The sequence below is a fragment of the Rhipicephalus sanguineus genome, chromosome 6 (assembly GCF_013339695.2).
Source record: "Rhipicephalus sanguineus isolate Rsan-2018 chromosome 6, BIME_Rsan_1.4, whole genome shotgun sequence".
Classification (NCBI taxonomy): Eukaryota; Metazoa; Arthropoda; class Arachnida; order Ixodida; family Ixodidae; genus Rhipicephalus; species Rhipicephalus sanguineus.
Window position 1 is genome coordinate 101,237,308 of NC_051181.1, and position 26,276 is coordinate 101,263,583.

The 26,276-nt window shown below is 49.3% G+C and overlaps 1 protein-coding gene across 1 annotated transcript in view; it reads right to left on the reverse strand.

The window, feature by feature from the left end:
* Positions 1-427: 427 nt before the first annotated feature.
* LOC119396038 (glutamate receptor ionotropic, kainate 5) overlaps positions 428-26,276 on the reverse strand; it is an 87,200-nt gene continuing 61,351 nt past the window's right edge. The window contains exons 5-7 of the mRNA XM_049416561.1: positions 5,357-5,574; positions 2,141-2,296; positions 428-610 (exon numbers count right to left, since the gene is read on the reverse strand). Coding sequence (XP_049272518.1) covers positions 428-610; positions 2,141-2,296; positions 5,357-5,574 — 557 coding nt within the window. The remainder of the gene's footprint in view (positions 611-2,140; positions 2,297-5,356; positions 5,575-26,276) is intronic.

Here is a 26,276-nt window from a genome sequence, read left to right on the forward strand (position 1 = left end):
CTCGCGGCTTACCTTGCGGTGAAACATTTCAGGTACTTCCTTGAAGGGCGACAATTTGCCATTCTTACCGATCACAAGCCACTTGCTTTCGGCTTTACGTTCCTGCAGTGCCACGCACACTCCTAGAGAACTTCGACACCTTGCTTTCATTGCTGAATTCACCACATCACAAAGGAGCGCGTCAATAAAGCGTCGCGCGCGCGGACACTTTCAAACGGCAGAGGCATAGCACGGCGCCCGCCACTCGCCCAAGAAGCGCGAACAACGAAAAAACAAGTATCAAAATGCGCCGACGCGCCACATCCTCCTCGCCCACTAGCAGTCTCAGATCAAACGCCCGGTGTCCTCTTCGAGAGACAGTTATCGTGCACACCAAACCCCACTTCTTAGTTCTGAACAGAATCACCTATGTATATAAAGCCTGGAATCATCTAGATGGAAAGCATGCTGAAACGCCGAGCGACGCCGCCGTCAGTAGAACGGGCGAGAAAAATTCTCGAACTTTCCCTAGCCTTGGCCGTGCTGCACTGCCGAAGAACCCTCCCAGACGCTTCTGGAACCCGGGGGAGAAGGGATAAAAGCGTGCCTCGAAGACCAAGAGGCAGTCGGTCTGGAGATGGTGAAGTTATGCTGAGTGCGGCTCCGTCAGCCAAAGAAGACGTGTTTATGAAGTTGGGCGCTCAGTTGACAGTCGATCTGGAAGAATCGGATGATGACGCTATGTGAGCCATGACAAGTTACGACGAAGGAAGGAGCAACGACAGACAGCGCTGGAGTTGGAGTGAGTGTTTCCTAGAAGAGACGCATTCAAGTACCGTCCAATAATTGTGGACTCAATACGCCGTTGAATATTCAGGATTTTAAATGTTCTTGAATAGTTGTAATGCATGAGATTGCATTTGTAGCATGTGGTCTGTTCGTTTAGCTCCCGTTGTGTTAGCACCATCTGAGTTATATTGTGAAGTTGTAACTGGTACCAGCCGAGTGTGCCTGTGTTTATGATGTTTGTACTGCCGTAACTGAGAATATATTTCGTTGGTGTTATCGACTCTCGGCTCCGACTCGGTCTTTGGACCACAACCGGCGTTCGCTGGCGCACTAAAAGGACCAACTCTAAATTGTCCGCGCTTCCGTGGTGCGTTTCGGGGGGCCGATACGTCCACGCTTGGAATCCGCCCGGCGATTGCCATCCCCATTAACGGGATCAGTGACACTTTACCTTCACCTACTCCTTTCCCTCCTCCTCAAGCTCACGTCACTCCTTCTCAAATAGACATGTATATCCACTCTCCACGTGGCTATGCTGTACATGGTTTTTTGCCTGTGTGACGCCAAGCGACATGGGATGACAGCATACGCTAGTGCTCCGCACTTAAAAGGAAATTGTGTCTAAGCGCCGCTATGTAAAGGACAGTGTGTGTGTGTGTGTGTGTGTGTGTGTGTGTGTGTGTGTGTGTGTGTGTGTGTGTGTGTGTGTGTGGTGTGTGTGTGTGTGTGTGTGTGTGTGTGGTGTGGTGTGTGTGTGTGTGTGTGTGTGTGTGGTGTGTGTGTGTGTGTGTGTGTGTGTGTGTGTGTGTGTGGTGTGTGGTGTGTGTGTGTGTGTGTGTGTGTGTGTGTGTGTGTGTGTGTGTGTGTGTGTGTGTGTGTGTGTGTGTGTGTGTGTGGTGTGTGTGTGTGTGTGTGTGTGTGTGTGTGTGTGTGCGTGTGTTGGGGGGGTGGTGGGGGCGGGCGGTAGGGTGGGTGTGTGTGTTTCGTTTTGCGCGTATAACTTTGGAAGACTCTCTTGGCTTGTTGAGCATATATATGTGTCGCTCCTTCCAATAAAGTATAATTTCTAGTCCAGTGCTGTATACTGTTTATTTCACTCTGCCCCGTCTGTGCGCGCTGTAAATCCTTTAAAGATAATTTACTAACTAGCCCACTAAGCCATCATTGTGAACGCCAAAATGCTTGACGTCATGAAAACAAGCGAACGTAACTGTCTCTCCGTCAAGGTAGTTTTACGTTGTGGGGGACCATATGTGCAGTCGGTGCTGTAATTATTATGTTATAACGGACTACAGTTACAAAAAGAGTTATAAATGGAATGAAGGTTTGATGAAGTAATGAAGATTTGGCTACATGGGCCAGGTATACTTGCCTCGTTTTGTGAAATTGTTCCGGCATGAATGACCACTGCCTTCTCCTGCACAATCTCATGTACCATCTCTTCAGGGAATCTCAGCAGGCCGAAGAGGTCGGTCCGGTCGCGGCGTATCATGCTCCACACTTTTCGCTCTGCGGCTCCTTGAGACGACTGCGTCACGTGGGTTTAAAGCAAGGGAACCAAGTGAGAAGTCTTCACATGGGGGTGACAGCGATAGCCAGATTCCACGATACCTCCGGATGTCTTAAACCAGCTGAATTATATAATGTCGCACCATCGATGGGGGCAATTGAAGAAACGCACTTAGACGTTGGCTTAGCGAACTCTATGGAACTCGAAGACGAAAGCTAAACCGAGGGCGACGCTAAGCGACATCACTGAAGCTGTTCTTACGAACGAGCTATGGATACCAGACGTTTTTTTTTTCTTTGTTTGTCCTGTGGCGAACAGCGCAGAACAATGTACACGTGAAGAATAAAGAGTTGTACAGTGCTGGCAAACCCCAAGTAGCACTTTAATGGAATCACACACATATATAAAGTAAACCGCATCATGACACATTTGCAGCTGAAGCCCCATATTTGAGATGTGATAAACCCACGCAATGGCGCGCTTTAGATATGCCCTATCTCCGGCATATTACACGACAGTGTCCCGCACATTTATCACGAAATTGGACGGTAAATAAAGTCACTTCAATTTTCACATGTTACCACGATCTTCTACAAGTATACTCGCGTATCAGCAAATATCGCTGCGCAGGCGCATTGTTTGCAAGGTAAGGTAAGGTTCGAACATGCTAACGGTTCAAAAGTGTTCTGCGGTACAAGAGCCTCTTGATCGCACAGCGCCTTAACTGGCATACGTAAAAAGTGCTGCATCTGATAAGCTAATCATGCAAATTACGTCTAACTCGCCACCATTGCTTTGCAAGGCGTCACTCTGCAGAGTCCACAGCTGCGCGAAAATTGGACAGTGTGCTGTGAGCTTAAGAGGATATGACATGTCAGCACTATCTGACGCTGACGCCCCCCCCCCCTTTTTTTACAGCGACAGCTGTTATGAGATCATTTCACCGGCCGTTTTTGGCGCCGTAGTTGTCCGCCGCCGCCGCCGCCGCCGCCGCTGCCGCCGCCGCCGCCGCCGGTGTCCGTAACCAGTATCGCTCGAAATAAGAAAAACGAAATAAGAAAAAAATTCCCGGATGGAACGAGGTTCGAACCTGGGCCCTCTGCGTGGGAGCCCAGTATTCAACCTCTGAGCCATGCCGGTGCTTGAAGCTGCTTTGCAAAAAGGTCCTATACAGGTTTCATGTCGGGAAGGAACCACTTTAGCGTATGCAACATAGCGTGCTAGAAGAGTAAAATAAGCACCAAGCGTCGCACAACGCGAATTCTGTAACCAGGCGTCACACAATGCGATTTGCGCAACGAGTAGGTTGTTGAATGGTTCCAACCCATTACAAAGGACTATGCCATAATTCTTCATCGTCATCCTATAGAGGTCCTATACAGGTTTCATGTCGGGAAGGAACCACTTTAGCATATGCAACATAGCGTGCTAGAAGTGTAAAATAAGCACCAAGCGTCGCACAACGCGAATTCTGTAACCAGGCGTCACACAATGCGATTTGCGCAACGAGTAGGTTGTTGAATGGTTCCAACCCATTACAAAGGACTATGCCGTAATTCTTCATCGTCGTCCTATACAGGTCCTATACAGGTTTCATGTCGGGAAGGAACCACTTTAGCATATGCAACATAGCGTGCTAGAAGTGTAAAATAAGCACCAAGCGTCGCACAACGCGAATTCTGTAACCAGGCGTCACACAATGCGATTTGCGCAACGAGTAGGTTGTTGAATGCTTCCAACCCATTGCAAATAACTATGCCATAATTCTTCATCGTCATCAGGCACAGCATCAACAAAGTGCGCATAATGCCTTACATGCCTTTAGCAGGTACCAACGCTCTCCGTAAAGACGAAAAATGGCACAGTGCCTGCTGCCCTACTTCTCAAAAATTACAATGATTTATAGCGTAGTGGGTTCCTCGCAAGTGCACTTGTATTGGTTGCCAAGGAAGCCCGTAAGCACATGATCCACTTCCTCGGGGTCTCAGTAAAATTACACAGATTTATAGCGTAGTGGGTTCCTCGCAAGTGCACTTGTATTGGTATCCAAGAAAGCCCATAAGCGCATGATCCATTTCCTCGGGGTCTCAGTAAAGTTCTTCGTCCCCCCCCGTCTCTCTCCCACGTCAACGTATGTTATACAGCATGACGGGAGAGGGAAATAGCGACCGGGCGTCACCCAATGCAAATTACATAACTGGTGGGCCGTTTGAAGATTCCAACCAATTACAAAGGGCTGAGCCATAATTCTTCATCGTCATCAGTCGTCGCGTCAACAAAGTGCACATAATGCCTTACAGACGTGTATCTGGTGCCTTGTTTCTCCGCAGAATGACGAATAATGGCTTAGTAGGTGCTTCTCAACTTCAAAAAAATTGTGATTTATGGCGTAGTGGGTACCTTTCTAGTGTACTTTTATTGTAGCCCCAAAGAGCTTAACGGGCTCTAGAAACGCCGCTCTTCCAGCTTTCGCTGTGACTGTGCTGCGGTTTGAGCGCAGGCCTGGCGTTTTTTTGCTTCATGCGATTAGATCGAGCATGTAAGCATTAATTTATCTGGATTTCTGTTTACGTGCGGTCATTTGCATACGCCTTTTATTTTCTTCTCTAGAACAATTTTCACTCAACGAAGTCAAGCGGTCTTCTGGATACCATTCGAGATTGTTCTAGATTGTATTCGAGAAGGTGCTCACATATGTACAACGAATTGGCCCTAGATCAGTTTATCAGATGCACAATCTGACATTTCGAACAGTGGAAGATAGTCCATATTACAACTTTCCGTAAAGACGCTTGGTCAGTATGGATAAGTGTAATCGGTAAGAGTAGCGGAAACTTCGCTGAATTTCTTAAAAGTGGCGTACTTCGCATCATAAGTACGTTAAGTTTTGGTGACCTGGAGCACAAATAGGGGGTGCGATTACATGAGCCTTTTGAGCTGCCCCAAGCACACAAATGTGGGGCATCTTTTCTTCTGGAAGCAACAACACAGCGGCAGAAGCCTCAGACGGTCTGTGTTAATTATAATAGGATATCCACTCTTGGAGAAATGGAAGCAGTGAATCCACTTATGCCTCACCTCGAGATAACGTGAGGCCACAGTGTTCTTAAGAAGGTAGACCTTGAGATGAGGCTTCTCAGCGATGTCAGCCAGGGTATTGATGCGCTTCAGCTCGGACTTGACCATAAGGCAGGCGCGCATCTGGCCAGCGAACGCGTTCATCAGCACCACGATGGCGATCCACCAGACGGCGCTGACGAGCCGCAGATCCGTGCGCTCTGGCATTTCCGCCGATGCTGGAAGGAACGAACTTCATACACCACGGAATATAGGAAGGAGTACGTGGAACGACAGACAGGTTAGACACAGTTCTTCAAACGCTGCACTGACAACGTTTTCACCTGCACAAACTGCCCCTGAATGGGTTCCCAGGTAGGTAGATTCCTCAGATGTTGTGCTAACGCGACATATTTCTTTTACTCGTGGTGGTTGCTTAGGAGCTAAGGTTCTGCGCTGCTATGCACGAGGGAGCATGTTGCATTCCCGCCATGGTTGCCACATTTTGAAAGAGGCGAAATGCAAGGTCATCCATATAGGTAGATAGGCGCACGTTGAAGAACTCCGGATGGCCGACGTTAGACACACGTTCCCTAAACACTTCAGTCATTATGTTGCACATTGGATCCGGTTGGCGAATACTGTTCCACGATGTTCGCAAGCTGTTATTTGAAATGTCCGTGCCGAGTGGGAAAATTCGATGCCTGTAGACTTCCACGAAAGTAGTCAACCTTAATGAAAACCAGCAGGTAATGAAGCCAAGAAAAGTATAGGGGACGTTGATTGTATTGTTTTAAGTGTATTGTAACAATTGTGATAGAGATGTGAAGAAATTAAAGTAGACGAAAAATGTTGCAGTGGCTTAGCTCGGCTATGCCAGGATAACGTAACGTTAGCAAAGGTTCAGCTGATTATTCTTAGCTTTCCTCATTCGGTAGGATTAGCTTGATTATCATGCTTACTGCTGCTCGAATGACACACACCGGTATACGTATCACGTGGCACATGTATCTTTATTTTACCAGGCAACAACTTCGGGATCCAATGAGTTAAGCTTCTCCGCTCTTTTGCACCGTTGAGCAGCATTTGCGCTCTCCTTCTCCATGGCTATACCATACTGGCAAACGCCAGTAAAAGGTGCTATCAAGCAGCTCCAGCGCAGTGTCAGACGGCGACTGCACAGCGAAGGCGAATAGCCGCGCGCGCGCCGGCGCCAGTACGTCTGCCAGGGCTACGACGTCACTCCTCTGGAAAGCACAGACTGGCGGCTGCGAGTCGCTGCGGCGGCGGCGGAGTGCGCGGGAAGTGCCGGCTCCACTGCGCCAGCTCTGTGACATCACTGATACTCGCGCATGCACAGCACGGCTCTTTGAGGAGGCACGCGAAACTGGCTCGGCTAGGCCAGTGCAGCTAACCCTACAAAAACAACTTGCCGCTGGCAGGGACCGAACCGGCGATCTTTGGATTACGCGCCCGAATCGGGCGCGTAACATTGGCGCGGCTAGGGGTGCGAAGACTAAAGAAACGGTGGAGTAGCGGCCTTGCCCTCCTCCTTTCCCTCCTCTTCACCCTCACTTTCATTACCTACCCCTTGCTAGACTTGCTATACATGACTATAATATGATTTACCCTCTCCCCCTCTTTCCCCTCCTACCCGCCATTCCATCACTTCTCCTCGCCCTGACTTCCCTTTGCCTCCCCTGGCTATACTAAACTAAACAAGGCTATGCTATGCTTCATGCTCTTCCCTTCTTTCCATCCCCCTGAGCCCTACCATCACTCCTCCTCACCCACTGTTCTCTTTCCCATCCTCTTGCTATCCTATACTTTAGTAGGCTATGCTATGCCTTAGCTTCTGACCTCTTCATTTTTCCCCTCCTCGCCCTCACTTTTTCTCCCCCTTCTTATATTATACTATACATGGCTATGCTATGCTTCGCCATATCCCATTCTCCTCGCCCTCACATCACTCCTCCTTAACCTCACTTCCCTTTCCCACCTTTTGCCATACTATACTATGCTATGCTCTGCCATCTCCCCTCCTTTCTCTTCTCCTCACCCTCACTTTCCTTTCCTGCCCCTTGATACTCTACATGGCTATGCTATGGTCTACCCTCTCAGCTCCTCCTTTTTCTAGACCTCAACCTTACATCAGTCCTCCTCATCCTCACTTTCCCATCTATTTGCAAAACTATACCATACAAGTCTATGCCATGCTTGATGCTTTACCCTCTCTCTCCTAGCCTTCCTACTGACCATGACATCACTCCTCCTCACCGTCATTTCCCATTCCCGCCCCTTCCTATACTGTAGTAGCCGTGGCGTACCAACTCGTTCGCGATTGGGGGGGCTGGCTTCTCTCACTCTGTCGGCCGTATATATATATATATATATATATATATAATATATATATATATTATATATATATATATATATATATATATATATATATATATAGATATATCTTGTATAATATATAGGAATGAAGAAGGAAACTACGACTTTCGTTGGTTTGGCACTGTATATTTTCACTTAACGTGACAAAGTCTGGTCCACCAGACGAAACGTTAGTGAAAATATACAGTGCCAAACCACCGAAAGTCGTAGTTTCTTTCTTCATTCCTTATTCTATCGGGGTCCGCGTGATTCTTTTCCCACTACTATATATATATATATATACATTACATTTGTATGTCTGTGAATCAGCAAGCTATGGTGAAGCATTGCTCGACCCCGGAGGAATACATTAACGAAAGCTACGTATGATATTCACATCATCGCAGCGTAAAGTGCACTTAGTCCGCCAGAACGACGCAGTGTCCTCTTCATTTCTTACGAGGCTGGGCGATGGCCTCAAGCTGACCGAGGATGATGACAGAATGATGGACACCGCTTTTGTAGACTACACTACGTAGGTCACATAGGCCCAGGTAGCCTACGAATACGACAAGCGCCATCCACTGATGTTGGTCTACGTAGCCCTATCGAAGCCTACCAGCCTCAACGGCTAAACATCACCAACGCGATAGGTGACCAGATTCCGACATGTCACCGGCTTTATAGACAGACAGTTTGTCGGCTAAATGACCGAGGCATCCACGATTTCTAACAGCTGTACTATAACTCATACTTCACTACACATGGACCCCTCGCCACCGCGATCGCGACCGGATCCGATAACAAGTCATGAGCAGCGTCTAGTGCTCACTGATCACGGTGATGGTGACCTTGTTCAAGAACTGTCAAGAACCCCTTCCACACATGCACACGGGTTCGTGAAACGTGCGTGCTTTCTCCACGATAACGGACAAGTATAAGCACTGCATATCAGCTTACCGCTTCTGGTGTTGGTGATACCCACGTTGCCGTTGGCAGCGTTACCCAACTGTAAACAACTGGTTTATAACACATATGCGGCTCTTCAGCATATATGTGTGCGTATAAAATTTATACAAAACTTTAGCATCATTTCGTAACGCTTCGTTCAGTAAAAAAAATTACGCCACGGTCACCTTCCCGCCGCATGCTTCGCATAACATCGACTCCTACGGTATGTGATGTGCTGAATTTTTTTCAAAGCGCATGTGTTCACACTGAAGACATTGCAAGCTTCAAATATTTTCGGCCACTTGCATGCCTGTGTGCATCACCATACCCGTTCCAGCTTTCCTCATCAAAATGAAAGAACTCTTGGGATTTTACGCCCTAATACCACGACATGATTATGACAGCCGCCGTAGTTTGACCTCCTGTGGAAGCGCCGGAAAATTCCACCTCCTGCGGTTCTTTAGTGCGCAGCTAAATCTAAGCAGACGGCCCTTTAGCATTTTGCCTCCATCGAAACGCGGCCCCAGCGGCCTTCCGGTCAGCAGTCAAGTACCATAACCAGTTAGCACCCCGGCGGGTTCTAATTAAAAGCACATAGGACAAAGGATGCGTGTGTCCCGAATACATACGTATATGAGCATATGAAGTAGACACAACGCTACTGAGAACTAACAGACAATCAAGCCAAGGAAAGTATATAGGGGATGGTATTTGTAGGGATCGTCAAAAGAAAAAGACTGACGCCGACTAGGCACAAAAAGAACTTTAAAATAAGAGACGGTTCGCCTCCCGTACGCAGGCCTTATTCACTGATGCTGAACAAACCCATACGGGAGCCGAAACGTCGTTTTTATTTTAAAGTTATTTTAACACGAAAGTGTTTTATGCCGGGGTCCACCAAGACTTCTGTGACGTATTTCCGTCACGGAAATGACGTCGAAAAAATATACACAATCAGATGGCAAAGAAAAAAAGGTACTGTCAACGGGCATCGAACCCACGACCGCTCGGTCCGCAACAACGGATGCCGGGCACGCTATCCACTGCGCCACGGTCATAGACTCTGGAGGACCTACGAACGATCCTTTTATATCTACCACTCTCCCGGTCGGCTGGGTGCTGTTGACCTCTGGGAGCGCTAAGGTAAAGTAATTCGTCATTGCTGCGGCCTTCGCGACTAGCACCTGCAACGCGTTTACGCGTCCGTCCTATTCGGCGCGTTTTCAATAAAATTTGAATTTTTTCAATGCCTTAACACACCGCGAGGTGGCGACCTTTGCCCAAGCGTCGTAAAAGCGTCGGCCTCGCGCAGCATCACGCTAATACAAACCAAAAATAGCTCTGCGACGCACGCCTGCCTCACCTGGCTGTAACAGCGCGTTCCATGCTCACGCGCTCGCCCCGAGAAAAATCGCGGCCGGGCTACCGGGGCGGCACGACGCGCTTTGCGTTTCTCTCTAGTCCGGCCGTGGTGTTCAATCACATTTTAACACGCCGCGGGATGGCGACCAAGTTCTGCGTCCAATATGCGACGCTCTTCTGGCTATCACACCTCGTTCTCTGATTACGCTTTCACCGTTAACTACTACAGCTACCACAAGGGTTTGTTTAATCATTTAACATGGACGTTAGTCGTCGGGATGGAGACGTACCACCAATCATCAAAGTGGTTGCATACACGTTAAACGGCGCAATTAGCTGCCAGACATCAATATACATTGTGCAAACTCTCTTAAATCAATGTACAGTAAGCATTCAGTTACTTCTGTAAGGGCACGCTTTACTTTCGTGTTATTCCGATTCCAATGACGGAGGGATCAACCGTGTTTTTTTTTATTTGTTCGGAGTCTTCCTTATACTTTTGACAATGAGCATTCCCGATCAGAGGAGTTTTCGCGAACTCTTGATTTTTTTTAATAATAGTGATTACGGCATAAGTGTGGAGAAATTAAAGTGGACGAAAAGACAACTTTTTTTTTTTCATAAAGGGTGCCTTTCTGTATCCTCAATTCCGTCGTGCACATGAGAGCTTCTAAGGCGCAGGATATTACGCACCTTCGCAAAACATGTTCTCGAAGAGCATCCAGAAGTACTCGTTCCAGATTTCAAGAACAGAAGCCCTTTCGCGCCGCATCTTCTGCGCAATGGCGCCCAAGAAGGCCATTACGATGCTGAGGAAGGCCAAGAAGAACAGAAGCAAAGCCCACACCTGCGAGGCAAGCGCACACAGGGAGGCATTGTTAATACATTACGCGGATCCTTGCGAAACGGTAAGTTGTCAAAGATATGCGTAGTGTCACATAATGGTGAGCGTGGTGATCGCGTCGTTGCTTATGATTAAACACATATACACATATACACACTTACGTGCATTCTTTCTCCACATTCCAATCCCTTAAATGTGGACGCATTTCTATGCCTATTCAGAAAACTTTGCGTTAGTTCATCAGTGTCTCCGTAAATGTATAATTCTCCGATTCCTTTTCTTTTTTCTTTTAAATGCGAAGCATTTCTTAGCGAACTTCTGCGACTTTGAGCGTATCTATCTATCCGCCTACGACTTTGTGCTCTCCTGGCCGTTTCGTTGATCGGATGTATACCAAAATTGATATGGGATAACATGATCGTATTACGAACATAATTGACGGGTCATAACATGAAAATCATGACATGCATGTCATGAACAGCATCATTTACATTCCACGGCATTGGGCTCTTGCGGTCGTTCCGTTAATTTAATAAATACCAAAATCAACACGGTTTGACAAGAGTTCATGACGAACATAATGACAGGTCCTAACGTGCAAATCGTGACACGCATGTCATGTGCAGCATGGTTTACATGACATGGTCTCGGGCCGCTTGCGGCCGTTTAAATCGATGGATATATACGAAAAGTGGTATGACGAGACATTTCTGTACGATGAACATAACTGACACGTGGTAACATGAAAATTATGACATGCATGTCGTGTATGAGATAATTTACATGCCACGCTCATGACGCACTCGCGGCCGTTTCGCTAGATTGATATACACCAAAATTGGTATTGCGCGATGTGACTGTATGAAGAACATGAATAACAGGTGGTAACATGAAAACCATGACATGCATGTCATGTATGTCATGATTTACATGTTACGCTCATGGTGGACTCGCGGCCGTTTCGCTTGCTTGATATACACCAAAATTGGTATTACACGACCCCACTGTATGACGAACGTCAATGAGAGGTGGTAACATGGAAATCATGGCATACAAGTCATGTACGACATGAACTGCTCATGGTGCGCTCGCGGCCGTTTCGCTAGATTGATATGCACCAAAATTGGTATTGCGCGACGCGACTGTATGACGAACGTAAATGAGAGGTGGTAACATGAAAATCATGACATGCAAGTCATGTACGTGAACTATTCTTGGTGCGCTCGCGGCCGTTTCGCTAGATTGATATGCACCAAAATTGGTATTGCGCGACGCGACTGTATGACGAACGTAAATGAGAGGTGGTAACATGAAAATCATGACATGCAAGTCATGTACGACATGAACTGTTCTTGGTGCGCTCGCGGCCGTTTCGCTAGATTGATATGCACCAAAATTGGTATTGCGCGATGTTACTGTATGAAGAACATGAGTAACAGTTGGTAACATGAAAACCATGACATGCATGTCGTGTATGTCATGATTTACATGCCACGCTCATGGTGCATTCGCGGCCGTTTGGCTAGCTTGTTACACACCAAAATTGGTATTGCGCGACGCGACTGTATGGCAACCGTAAATGCCAGGTGGGATCTTTCAAATCATGATATGCATATCATTTACGGCATGATTTACATTCCGCACTCATTGTACGATAGCGGCCGTTTCGCTAGATTGATACACACCAAAATTTGTATTGCGCGACGCGACTGTATGACGAATATAAGTGGCAGGTGGTAATATGAAAACCATGATATGCATGTCATGTATGGCATGATTTACATGCCATACTCATGGTGCACTCGCGGCCATTTCGCTCGTTTGATATACACCAAAATTGGTATTGCGCGATGTGAGTGTATGACGAACATAAATGACAGGTCCTAACATGCGAATCATGTTATACATGTCACGTACGGTATGATTTACATGACACTGTCATGGTGCGCTTCCGGCCGTTTTGTTAACTGGGTAAATACCAAAACTGGCATGGCATGACACGAGTGCGTAATGAACATAAACGACAGGTCGTGCATTGTACATACCAGAATATACGCCTCATTATCATGGCGTATACCAGGTTGTGGATGCAGGCGTGCATGGCAAACATGCCATATATGGTGAACTAGATGGCATGACATGAGTGATTTCTTTTGGCTCAAAGTCAAACAAGGCGATGTATGCAGCTCTTTGCTGGCTGCTTCGCATTACATCGATTCCCACAGTGCGTGGGATCTGCCGGATTTTTTTGTGGTGCTTTCTTTTGAGCGCGGGCGCCCGCGTTCTGAAAGCAAGTATATTCGCCGCTGGGCCACACGCACACGCTTGCAGAATCTAAGTATATACCTGAAACGCACGAATGCGTTGCACCCGCGTTGCAAGACCAACGCAAAATAAGGAAAACCTCTATAAAAGCTTTGTCGAATTTCTGGGTAGTGAAACACGCGTTTAGGTGGATGCGTGTCTGCGATGGGGCCGTTCCAGGCACTGAGGAAACGAAATGAAAGACGCCGTGCCGATGCCACCCGACAAGAAAATTCGTGCTGCTGCAGCATTCACACGAGGACGGATTACCAGCAAAACTTTATTGGCGATTCTTTTGTAAACGCCTGTCCGCTCGTTTGTCCGGCGTGGGCGACTGAAAATGGCGACGTTCTCCCTCGGATATATTGTCTTTGGACGCATTCTCAGGTTTTCAGAATGCAGTTATGGGAGTTACACACTCCACAATAACAATTCCTCGGGCGAGTTGGTGCTTGGGGTGAGCGTTTCGATCCCTGTTTGGTCCTTGCTTTTTTTTGCCCTTCCTGGTACTTTCCTGTCGCCTATTATGTAATATAGCACGGTTAATGTTGCGAGCGCCCGTCAGATCGAAGTTCCAGGCACTTCCCAATCGACGGATTGGGTATCACTGTTCCATTCTACTGTACTGAGTATGACCGTCAATAAATGGCTCCTCATCAGAATATGTACGGCTTTTTGCCGCATTGTATCGAAGGCTGAAGTAAAACACGCGTACTTACGAGGCAGCGACAGTGACTAAAAACATGCAGGTAAAACGCAGAACAGTGTAACCTCGCGGTGTCCCAACTCGTGTTTCCATAGAACAAGCACTGTTCACTGAAGAAAGGCAGAAACATTTTTTGAAGGCACCACAAGAGCAGATACTCCGAGTTAAGACAGAGATATCAAACCCACGTAGAAGTAAAGAAGATATTGCATGCTAGCGCATTACAGACCGCGAGTAGACCTCCTTTTTTTCGTAAAAAAGTCCGCGGACGTCGTTTTCTGCGCAGAATCCCCGTAACAACTTACTTGAGGATCGAAGGTCAGCAGATAACCGGCCATGTTAGTTTCACGGGTTCTGTTCCGCCCAGCCATGATGTTTACGGGTATTACCGAAATAGGCGGTGTTGGGTCCGCCAAAACGTCGCGGTCGGCAGCTCTGGCAACGGCTGGCAATGTTATGTCGGTGAACTGAAGGAGAGCACAGTGCTCGGTGAAGCTGATTGATGGATACTTTGATGTGCGTGCACGTGTGTGTCTGTGACAAATAAATAAACCTGAGACAGCCAATAAAACAATTTTGTGAGTTCCTACACCGAAATGGTGAAAGATGCTGTAAAGCCTGGCGACAGCGAGGGAGCGTTAGGATTGCTGCCTAAGGAACTCATTCTCGCTCACTCGAACGTTACTAGCGTTTATGTATTCACTGAATAAATTACATTTAGATTGATAAACAGGCGTGATGAAACGTTACTAGTACTCGGCAAATGTTTTTCTTTTTCGACTACCCTTAATTGCTTTTTATTAATGCCATAATTACTACGCTACAATTAAACACTACAAACAAGGTGTCCAATGCTCTCATTGGATTCATTGTCTGTTCGTCACATAAGGTTGCGTCTAACAAAACGAAACGAGCCTTTTATTCATTCCTCATATTTCGCTGATGATGTCAGTGACGTCAGTGCAAGCCATCTATTTCTTCTGGTGCTAACTGCAATGTATTTCGTTTCCTTCAAGACCGCCCTGCTTAATGCGTCGGCTGTACAAAATTATATTTCCAAAAATGCCAACACATCTACTTACCTTTTTTTCATGCGTTGTGTGCCCTATTTCGATCGAGACTAGTCCCTATAAAAAAGCTTCCTCGTGAAATGAAAAATCGACATTTACCCGTTTCTAGTAGAACGCCATAAGTTTCGTGACCCTTCTACATGGCGACATTCCTCAAAACTGATTGGTCATGTTCATTGCTCACGTACTTCGATTTGACCAATTATTCACCCCCGCGCTGCATGGTTAGCTTGAATGTTAGATCGAACGCCCCGGGAACGAGCTGCTCCTGGGTTCCAATCCCTGAACAGGACACATTTTTTCGTCACCTAAGCTACTTTCCTTTCTGAGAAATCCGCGCGGATTTCCTTGCTGTCAATTTCGCCTTTCATAACCAGTCATTCGTCAAGCTGGTGAAATATTCCGCAAAACTGATTTGCGCGAAGAGCTCCCTATATGTAGCAGACATGTCTTACATTATTCTGGAGATCAGCCATGATTCCGGGAGTCCAGGTGCCGTTAGGATACGGCGTTCCGAAAGTCATTGCAGAGGCCATTTTGTAGTTGTATCTGCACAGTATACGGTAAATAAAACATTACACTATCTCCCACTCAAAGGAACCATGAGGGGACGCGAAGCCGCATTGGGGGCGCACACGAAGTTTCCGTTACGTTTACTCGGCGTTTTCGTTAGCGTGTGAGGTTTGTATTTAGTGCTTGTGTTATCACTATGTTGTGTTTGTGCGTTGCTTTCCGTTAGCGCCTAGTGAACGAGTGGCGCCGACGTTGACGTTATAACTCATCTGAACGGGAGCGAAGCGAGAATGACGGAAGCCGACCGAGCGCACGCGATTATATACACATGAAATGGGGGAGGGAGAGGATAGAGTGGATTACAGGCTGTATTTGGCTGTGGCGCGGCTGCAACCCGTGGGAGGAGAGGCTGCGCCGCGGCTGCAGCTTGGGAGAGGAGTGGCTACGCCGCGGCTGCAGCTCGGGGGAGAAGAGGAAAGAAGGCGACCGAGCGCCTACATGAAGGAGGAGAGTGGGATAGAGAGTAGGCGCATGCGCAGTGAAGCGCGGACGCCACCACCACCGCCGGACGCAGCCCCGAGCAAAAACTGCTTCACTTCTAAAAATTAGCGCAGCTTGCTCTAGGTGCGCGAGGTTCTGGCACAGCAGAGCTCGTGGGCACGTTTCACCTTCTCTTGTCAGCCATTTTTGCAGAATGACTGGGTGGTCATTAAGGGCGTGCCAGGTCATGGTGATAATAAGTTTCGATCTACCACACACGGCAAACCTCCTCCATAACACCTCTGCTGTGAAATTTTTATGGCGCGTGTGTGTCACAGAAGTCGGGCAAGTCCCACTACGTTTCAGGTTCTCTTGTTAAAGGGGTACTGACACGAATATTTTCAGTTGTCGTTTTTTTGCGTCAAATGAAAGGTCAAGCCCTCAAGAGCCTAGAAAAGGTAGTGCTAAGCGCGAGTGCGCCCTGAAGAAGTAATTACAGTATGTTTTTAAAAGCTAGTTTCGGTTCCTACTGTACCCTGACGTCACAACACGGTATGGGCTTCTCGTCACGTCCTTGCACAATATATAGTGACGTTTCCACGCACAAGCGGCCATTTTGGAAGTTTTGATGACGTACAAGCAGCCATCTTGGAAGTTTCGGTACCTAACGTCATCACAACAAGCCAGACTGCTGCGTGAAGTCACCAGAATTTGTACTGTAGCCTGACGTCAAGCTAATGTCGATGTCAGTAGGTGCGCCATGGAAAAATTGACTTTAATATCACAATTAAAATATCTTATCAGCATTTGCTGAGCTTCACACTTGCTCAGAGCCGTCTCTGCATACAGGAGATATGTAGGGCAGAGTAAACTCGCCTTCGTAAAAAGGTGTCAGTACCCCTTTAACCATCTGTACCGACTGCTTGGGTGGTCATTGCGCTCGTGCCGGTTCATGATGATGATAGTTTCCTATCCACGAGACACGGCAAACCTCGACCATAACAGACCATAAATGCAAGAAAATGATTCTGCCGTAACAACTTAGCGATTTTTACAGCGAAAGCTGTTATGAGATCATTTCACCGGCCGTTTTTGGTGCCGTAGTTGTCCGCCGCCGCCGGTGTCCGTAACTAGTATCGCTCGAAATAAGAAAAAAAACTAAATAAGAAAAAAATTCCAGGATGGAACGAGGTTCGAACCTGGGCCCTCTGCGTGGGAGCCCAGTATTCAACCTCTGAGCCATGCCGGTGCTTGAAACTGCTTTGCAAAAAGGTCCTATACAGGCTTCATGTCGGGAAGGAACCACATTAGCATATGCAATATAGCGTGGTAAAAGAGTAGAATCAGCACCAAGCGTCGCACAGCGCGAATTCTGTAACCAGGCGTCACACAATGCGAATTGCGCAACGAGTAGGTTGTTGAATTCTTCCAACCCAAAGAGCTCTGCCATAATTCTTCATCGTCATCACGCACAGCATCAACAAAGTGCGCATAATGCCTTACATGCGTTTAGCAGCTACCACGGCTGTCTGTAGAATGACGAAAAATGGCACAGTGCCTACTGCCGTACTTCTCAAAAATTACAATGATTTATAGCGTAGTGGGTTCCTCGCAAGTGCACTTCTGTTGGTAGCCAAGGAAGCCCATAAGGCTCCCATGATCCATTTCCTCAGGGTCTCAATAAAAGTCAATTCTCTCTCTCTCTCTCGCTCTACGTTTCTCCGGTTAAAGTGTGCTATAAAGCGTGGTGGGACAGTTAAATAACGACCGGGCGTCAAACAATATGCATTACGTAACTAGTGGGTCGTTTAAAGCTTCCAACCCATTACAAAGGGCGCAACCATAATTATTCATGGTCATCAACCGCCGCATCAACAAACTGCACATAATCGCTTACATATGGTACCTCGCTTCTCCGCAGAACAACGAATAATGTCATGCTGGGTGCTTCCCAACTTCCCAAAAATTACGCTTTGTGGCGTAGTGGGTACGTTGCTAATGTACCTGTATTAGTAGCCACAGGAGAGTTTATAACGGGCTCTAGAAATGCCGCTCTTCCAGCTTTCGCTGTGACTGTGCTGCGCTTTCCGCGCAGGCCTGGCATTTTTTCCTCTATCTTTTTATTTAGTTCTTGCGCAGAGACCGACAAGACGGTTTGAATTATCGGCAACAGTGGTCATACGCTGAGAGCCGCTAACCTAGCGGCAGTTTTTGTCCCTGTATGAAACGGCGGGCACAGTTGGTGACCAAAAAAGCATTGAACGACTCTGGATCGGACTCTGATTAAATAGACAGCACAAGAGAAGTGTTGTACGAGCTATAGGAGGGTTGCAAGTGACGGCATCCGCTTGGTGCGCTAGCGGCGTCTGCCACCGCCGCCATGTCTGCGGTCCGTGGTGGCGCACTCCTTTCAAAGCGGCGAGCAGCGGCGAGAGGTTGTGCGAGCGACCGTGTGCATGCCGCTACGGTACCTTTGTGAAATGTGGTTGAGTGCCTACGTGCATGACCTCCGGAGTCAGGCAAAACTTCGCTACGAACACCAGGTGCACCTTTGCGGCGGCATCGACCCATTCAACTTCAGTAGCGATGAAGCTGACTGCGACGTGAAGTGTTATCCCCGCATCGAGCTCACGGACATTAAGGACTACCTTGTTTACGGCACAAGCTTTGCAACAAGGGACGAGCTTAAAGCCTATAGATTGATGGACGCCCACAATTACGTGACTAGCGAATGGGTCCAACAGCCACGAGTTCGAGACCTCGGAGACGGCCGCCGCGTCGTCGTCGGAAACGTGAGTGGTGCTCACGCTTCACATTCCCCTTGCTCAGTGCTCGGACGAACTATTTTTGTCGCCGCGGTAGTGTCGCTTCATAAATTCTCTTTGTGCGGAAGGGCTTCCCCGTTTGCAAGCACCTGTGGGGTGACACAAGTGGCATAGTTCGTTCGTGCTTGAGCTCAAGCCGCTTGCGATCGAAAATGATCTTGCTGCAGAGTCCAACGACGCGCGTCGGGCAGTTGCGCGCCCAGAGATCACCTACGATTTCGATTGATTGAATCCTAGCCGATCGACCAAAAGCGGCCGTGTACTCCCATTCCATCCGGACCTCAACAGGTTACCGTGTCCAAGGAACACGTGAGAACTAGCGATCGTGCTTCAGAACGAGTGCTTTTGAGTGAGTGAATAAACTTTATTAAAAGTCCGGGCGAGGCGGGGGGAAGAGGGGATTAATCCCTGTCCCGTCCCACTCTCCGTCGATGGTGATGACGTCAGGTGACGACTTGAAGCCCTTGGACCCGGGCGGCATCCTCGGCTTGCCGGACGGCCCAAAGTTGGTCGGTCAGCTTGTCGCTGGTGAGTGCCGCCTCCCAGCGGTAGCGACGCCGACGCAGCCGATCCGCAGCAGTGACCACAGCCGTGGCGGCGGTCGGCCCCTGCCCTCGCGCGGTGGTAGCAGTTCGTCCCTGTCTAACATGCGTCGCGAAGTGAGCGGTGGCAGCGACATAAGGTCTCCTGGCACATTCCACAAGCATGTGCCGTAGTGTGGCTCTTTCCCCGCACGCTTTACACGCGTCCGTCGGGTATAAGCTCGGATAACAGATGCGTAGGATCGCCGGGCCGGGGTAAGTGTCTGTAGTAATCTCCAAGTTACGGCCTGTCTTTTGTTTAATTTGTCGTGTGGTGGAGGGTATTTGCGTCTGTTTAGTCAGTAATGTTGTGTGATGTCGCTGAATGTGGTCAGGCGATCGCCCCACGACCATTCCGGTTGCTGTTGTATTCTTACTCTCTCTGAGGTGGAGTCGGCCGGGGCTCGGTGAGTGAGACCTCGAGCCGCGGTGTGGGCCGCCTGGTTGCCTGCAAGCGGGACGCTGGTGTGAGCCGGGGTCCACAGGAGAAAGACCGTCGCATTTTCGGTTTTTAAATGCGAGGACGGTGACGTCGGGGCCATCGCTCCTCGAAAGTCGCCGCCGTCCCTGCTTCCATAGCGAGCTTGAAGTATGCGGGCCGCCTGCCACGAGATGCGGCCGCGCGTGAAGCCACGGACGGCAGCCTGGGAGTCGCTGATCACGACCGCAGCTTCCGGTGCCGCGACCAGTGCTAGAGCGATCGCCGCCTCTTCGGCCGCCTCTATGTGTTTCGTACGCACCGTGGCGCTCGCGATGCATTTGCCCGTGTGATTCACAACTGCGATCGCATGAGCACACCGTCCCTCTGGGTATCGCGCGGCGTCCACGTACACCGCCTCCTCGCTGTTGCCATACATTCTTTGTAGGTCGCTAGCTTTTTTGTTGCGGCGGGGGTGGTGGTGGTAAAAACATTTATTAGAAAAAAGAAAACAAGGGAGGTATGCAGGCACTACCCCTTAAGGGGACGGCACCTACAAACAGTAGGTGGGGCTCCCTAGTACGGGACCCCATTGGCGTCGGCTGCTGCCTGGGCTCGTCGGACCAAGGCCTTTTGGGCCTGAAGGTCAGAACAGCCAAGCAGGGTCGCCTCCCACTCCTCCCGGGTTGGGTTGGGGATAGGGGGTATAGCAGGATTGGAGGGGCAGGCCCACACCATGTGGTAGATGTCCGAAGACTTCTCCCCACAGTGCGAGCAACTGCCGGAAAAGGCGGGGTCGAAGTGTTTTAGTGCTGCCGGGCACAGCATAGTGTTTGTGTACAGACGGAGTAAAAGCCGCTCCTCCGCTTTACTTAAGCCTTTACACGGGCGTGGATAAAGGCTGTGGTCAGATTGGTAATGCTGTACAATTTCGCGGAAAGAATAGACAGGATTAAATTCGAGGTCGTCCTGATCGCGGGAGGCGAGTGGGAATGCCCGGTAAGAGAGCGCGCGGGCGGCGGCGTCGGCTGCCTCATTCATTCCCTTCTAATCCCATGTGAGCAGGAGCCCAGACTATACGGCGGGGTGCGGGGATTCCCTGATAGTCACAACGTTTCAATAGTCGATAGGCTAAGTCCGCGACACAGCCGTTTTCGATGTTCCGACAGGCCCCTCGCGAGTCGGAGATGATGGTTTGCGATGCGGGGTGACAAGCTGCCAATGCAATGGCGACTTCCTCCGCGTGTATTATGTCCCGGGCTCGGAAAGTGAGCCCGTTAACTGTTCGGTTCTCGTGGACGACAGCGGATGTATACCATCCCCCATGGTGCGCGCCGGAGGCGTCCACGTAGAACACGCCGGGTTTCGATCCATAATGGCGGGCCAGGGCTTCCGCCCGCGCCAGGCGCCGGCCATTGTGGTCTTCTTTTGTCATGTTGCTTGGAAGAGGGCGCACGTGGAGGGAGCATCTCCACTCGAATGGGAGTTGAACGCGATCTTCCGTGATGTTGGTGTGTTGGATATGTAAGCGGGCTAATAGGCGGCGACCCGCTACCGTCTTAGAGAGTCGAGTGTACTGATTTGTGAGCTGGGCCTCTCGAAGCTCCCGAAACGTGTTTGCCATGCCCAGGCCTAGAAGGCGCTGGTTCGAGGTATTCACGGGGAGGTCGAGGGCCCGCTTAACTATTTTGCGAAGGATGACTTCAAGTGCATCCTCGTCTTGCTTCCGCAGGTGGAGGTATGGGGTAGAATATAAAATTCTACTGGTTACAAATGCATGTGCCAGCCGCAAGGCATCTCTGCACCGTAGCCCCCCGCGTTTGTTAGAGACCCGGCGGACCATGCGGCCCACCTGGTCTCCCGACGTGGTGCGTCGGGTGCATGTTCTTGGGGAGCGGCGGGACGGTGAGACGGTCGCGGACTGTGATCGGAACCATCGTCTTCTCCCCGCACTGTGCGTGGTATGTTATGCCGAGTGACTCGAGGATGCGCCTGCCCGTCTTGGACTTGGACAGTCGCTCGTATTGTGCGATGTTGTGCGCCTCGATCAGTTCGCCCAGGGTGTTGTGCAGGTAAAGTGTGGGATTGGGCTAGTTGGTATTCCATTATTAAACTGCTCAGCGCAAAAATTTTACACGGTACACATACAAACGACGAGGACAATATGTGTGCGTTTTTGTAATAAAAATCAGTTGGAAGTCTGCGCTTGTCCTCGTCGTTTGTATGTGTACCGTGTAAAATTTTTGCGCTGAGCAGTTTAATAATGTTGTGCAGGCCGAGCTCGAAGAACGTGTCCGTGCTCGCATTGACAGGGATGCCGACCGCCCTCTTGAACGCTTTGCGTATCATGCAGTCGATCTTGTTTCGTTCAGACGCCAGCCACTTTAGATAAGGGGCTACGAACGTTACGCGACTGATCGCGTACGCCTGTACGAGACGGATCGCGCAACTTTCCCGCATACCGCTGCGTCTGTTCGTTATGCGGCGGAGTAGTCTAATCGTGTCGTCTACTGAGCGTCTAAGTCTTCGTACCATCTCATCGTTGTGACCGTTGGCCTGCAGGTGTAGTCCCAATATCCTTATGTGCTCTACGCTCGGTATGGGTACGCCGTCCGCCGTTACTACTCTAATGTCTGATCTCCCTCCGCCGGGAAGCACGGTTTTGCGGCCCCTGCTCGTGGGTCTGTAGAGCAATAGCTCGGACTTGGCCGCCCAACATTCGAGGCCCGTGCCTCGCAAGAACTCCTGGACCGCGTCCACGCCCATCTGAAGCGTTCGTTCTACGTTGCCGTCGCATCCTCCTCGGGGGACCCAGAGGGTGATGTCGTCCGCATAGAGGCTGTGATGCAGTCCCTCTATTGTAGCTAGTTTTTTTCCGGAAGCCCAAGAAGGACGAGATTAAACAACATGGGCGACACGACAGAGCCCTGCGGCGTACCCATTGGGCCCGTCTCGAATTCCTCTGATTCCGCGTTGCCGACGACGACGCTGGCACGCCTGCCCGTGAGGAATTCGCGTATATAGTTATACATTCTTTGGCCTAATCCCAGCGATCGGACACGGTCGAGAATCGCCGCGTGTTCGACACTGTCAAAAGCCTTTTTCAGATCGAGGCCGAGAATCGCCTTGGTGGAACGAGAAGTGTCGTCTACGATCTGGTGTTTGAGCTGCAGCATCACGTCCTGCGCGGAAAGGTTGCGACGAAATCCCAACATCGTGGGGGGGAAGACGTCGGCGTCTTCGAGGTTAAGTGCGGTTAAGAAAAATATTTTTTTCATCTGAAAAACTGTTAGAAACTAAGGGTATCACTGTCGCGTTCGGCTCTTAAAACAGAAGCTTAAGGGTCCCCAAATTTTTCTGGTTTTGTTCCAATGCTACTTTGTTTTTTGTTTTTTTTTGCTGTCATTTGAATGACACAGCACTGATGTTGCACCGCTCTTTCAGGTTCGACACTCGCAGGCAGCCATCCAAGTCTTTTCGATTGATGCGTCGGAGCCACTCCGTTCTTCGTCGCTGCGTGACGTCTTTCGTGTGCTTGCATTGGTTTACAGTAACTTTAGGTACGAAAAAAACCGACATCACACGCGTTCTCATCACCAGTCTTCTTTTAAATGCGAATGCATTTCTTAGTCGGGCTATGTAAGGCATCCGGCGTTGTCCGCGCGCCTCTCCGCTCCCACTCCCTCTCCCATAGCAACAGCTGCGGGCGTACGCGCTTGTCCTCGCCCCTAGCAACCGGAGCAGGTGGTGCGGGCGGAGTAGCGGAGAGTGAGCGCAGAGGAGGAGCGCGCTCTGGCGTGTGTGGAGAGAGTGTAGGAGAGGGTAGGTGCAGTGCTTCGCCGCTCCTTCTCTCGCCGTTCGCTCTCTCTCCTCCCTGCTTTTGTGCTACCTTGGCACAGCCTGAAAACAGCGCGTTCTAAACGCGTTTGCACTGCATTGAAGGCGGTGGCAACATCCCTGAGGTGATTACGAACGCACGTAGGAAGCGTTCGTTGAAAGAGGCGCCCAAAAGGGAGACACTTGAGCGCGTCGATGTGTCCAGCTTTACGCCATTAAAATTACTACGCCGTGTACTCTCGGCGCAAGAAATGCATTCGCATTTCCTCACGATTCCCTTCGGGGAGGTGGGGGCATTTTTTCCGAATGGTCGTAGCAACCAAATACGGCACAGTTCACCTTTGTTGGACCTCCAGAATCTCGCACGCACGCGAACCCGCCATCACGTTCATGTGACTGCTTGCCGGGTCGGCCGGGCGAGGGGGACCACAAAAGATGGACGCGCTGCCTTTTTTTAAGCTGGCGCCATCTGGCGGGCCACGCCCCTGTGCAACCCTCCTATAGGACACGAATAGGCTTGCCGTTACACAGAATCAGCAATGACAGCAAAAATAGCCAAAACAGTCATTGTTCCATTCGATAGAAAAGAGGAGACGCTTCGGGAAAGAATGTAGAGCCCTTCCAACTGTTTGTGAAGAGGGAAGAGGAGCAAAGCTGCGGAAGCGCTGCGGCAGTGAGGCCTCGCGCGTGCTCTTTGCTTCACTTGCCCTACCGTCGTCGGATGCATTGGCTCGATCTGGGCGCGCCGACGTTCCTCGTACTGCCACGGTTCCTCATTGTAACTGTCACTAATCCCGTGAACGGGGATGACAATCGCTGGGCGGATTCCAAGGGCGGACGTATCGGCCCCCCGAAACGCGCCACAAAAGCGCGGACAGCTTAGAGTTGGTCCTTTTAGTGCGCCAGCGAACGCCGGTTATGGTCCAAAGACCGCGTCAGAGCCAAGTGTTGATAACACAAACAAGATATATTCTCAGTTAAGGCAGTAAAAGCATCACACAAACATGCACACTCGGCTGTTACCAGTTACAACTCCACAATATAACTCAGATGGTGTTAACGCAATGTGAACTAAACGAACAGATCATGTGATACAAATGCAATATCATGCATTACAACCTATTCATGAACAGTTAAAGTCCTGAATATTCAACGGCGTATCCAGTCCACTATTCTTGGACGGAACTTGAATGCTTCTCTTCCAGGAAACACTCACACAAACTCCAGCGCTGATCGTCTTCGTTCCCTCCGTCGTCAGTCCCGAATGTTTCTCCTCCAGGAAGCACTCACGTAACTTGTCAGTGCTCACACGGCATCGTCATCCGATTCTTCCAGATCGACGATCGACTGACCACAGCACATCACAAACACGTCTTCTTTGGCTGACGGAGCCACACTCAACATAACTTCACTGTCTCCGGACCGACTGACTACTGGTCGTCGGTTCACGCTTATATCCCTTCTCCCCCGGGCTCCAGAAGCGTCGGGAGTGTTCTTCGGCTTGCAGCACAGCCAAAGGTAGGGAAAGAGCGAGATCTTTCTCGTCGATTCCGCTCGCGGTGGCGTCACTCGGCGTCGCGTCATGCTTTCATTCTAGATGGTTCCAGGCTTTGCCGGGCGTTTGATCTGGCCGTATGCGGCTCTTTTCGAGTGGGGAAGGAGGAACGTCGGCGCGCCGGCGTCTTTTGATACTTGTGTTATCGATGACAATGGTAATCATTTACTGCCTAAATAAAACCACTTCTGACTCTGACATTGAAAGGGACCACCAGGCATACAGTATATTGTGTGTCATACAAGGAAATATCACCGTAAAACTATCGTAGTTACTCAGCACTAAATAAGGTTCATTGACTGACTGACTGACTGACTGACTGACTGACTGACTGACTGACTGACTGACTCAGCACTGAATGCATTTACATGTTCAACTAAAACGCTACTTACGTGCAGTTCAGAACTTGTTTCACAGCAGAAAAAAAGACGTGCGTGATTCCTTCTACATAAATCACTTTGTTTTTGAACTTGACATCAGCTGCAACGGGTATCTGAAAAAGAAGAAAAACTTGGGAGTACAAGAGTATACGTTGTTGGGCTAGTTGGTTCATAATCTTCAAAATTGGCTAGCGCGAAAATCGACAAGGACTAAGAAGGAACACTGATGTACAGGGCAGGCCAAGGACAAGAAGTGACAACGTTTCTGGCATCTCTTGATTCCTGCAAGTCTGCCTTTTCGATAGATGTAGAGGACTTGTTCAACACCGTTTCCCACGATGCCCTGTTACCTGCCGTACGCTGTTGTATAGAAAAGAACGGAGATGTCGCTTTCCAGAATTCTACCGGTATCTCGGTCGATAATTTTATGACCTTACTAGAATACTACCTATCCTCAACTTATGTTGCTTCTGACACCGAGACGTTCATTCAGCGAAAGGGAATTTGTATTGGTTCATGTGTTGCCCCAGTGCTCTGCAATATTTTTTTAGCTGCTATTGACCGCGTCTTCAATAACCTATTGGACAGCGAGAAAGTTCTACGAATTTTTAGATATGTAGACGACTTTCTCGTGATTTTAAGCACTAATCCCTTCCAGACGAATACTAGTGCTGTTGATGATATTTTAAACCTGTTTAGACGACATGGAAAGGGTTTAACCTTCACCCATGAACTTCCT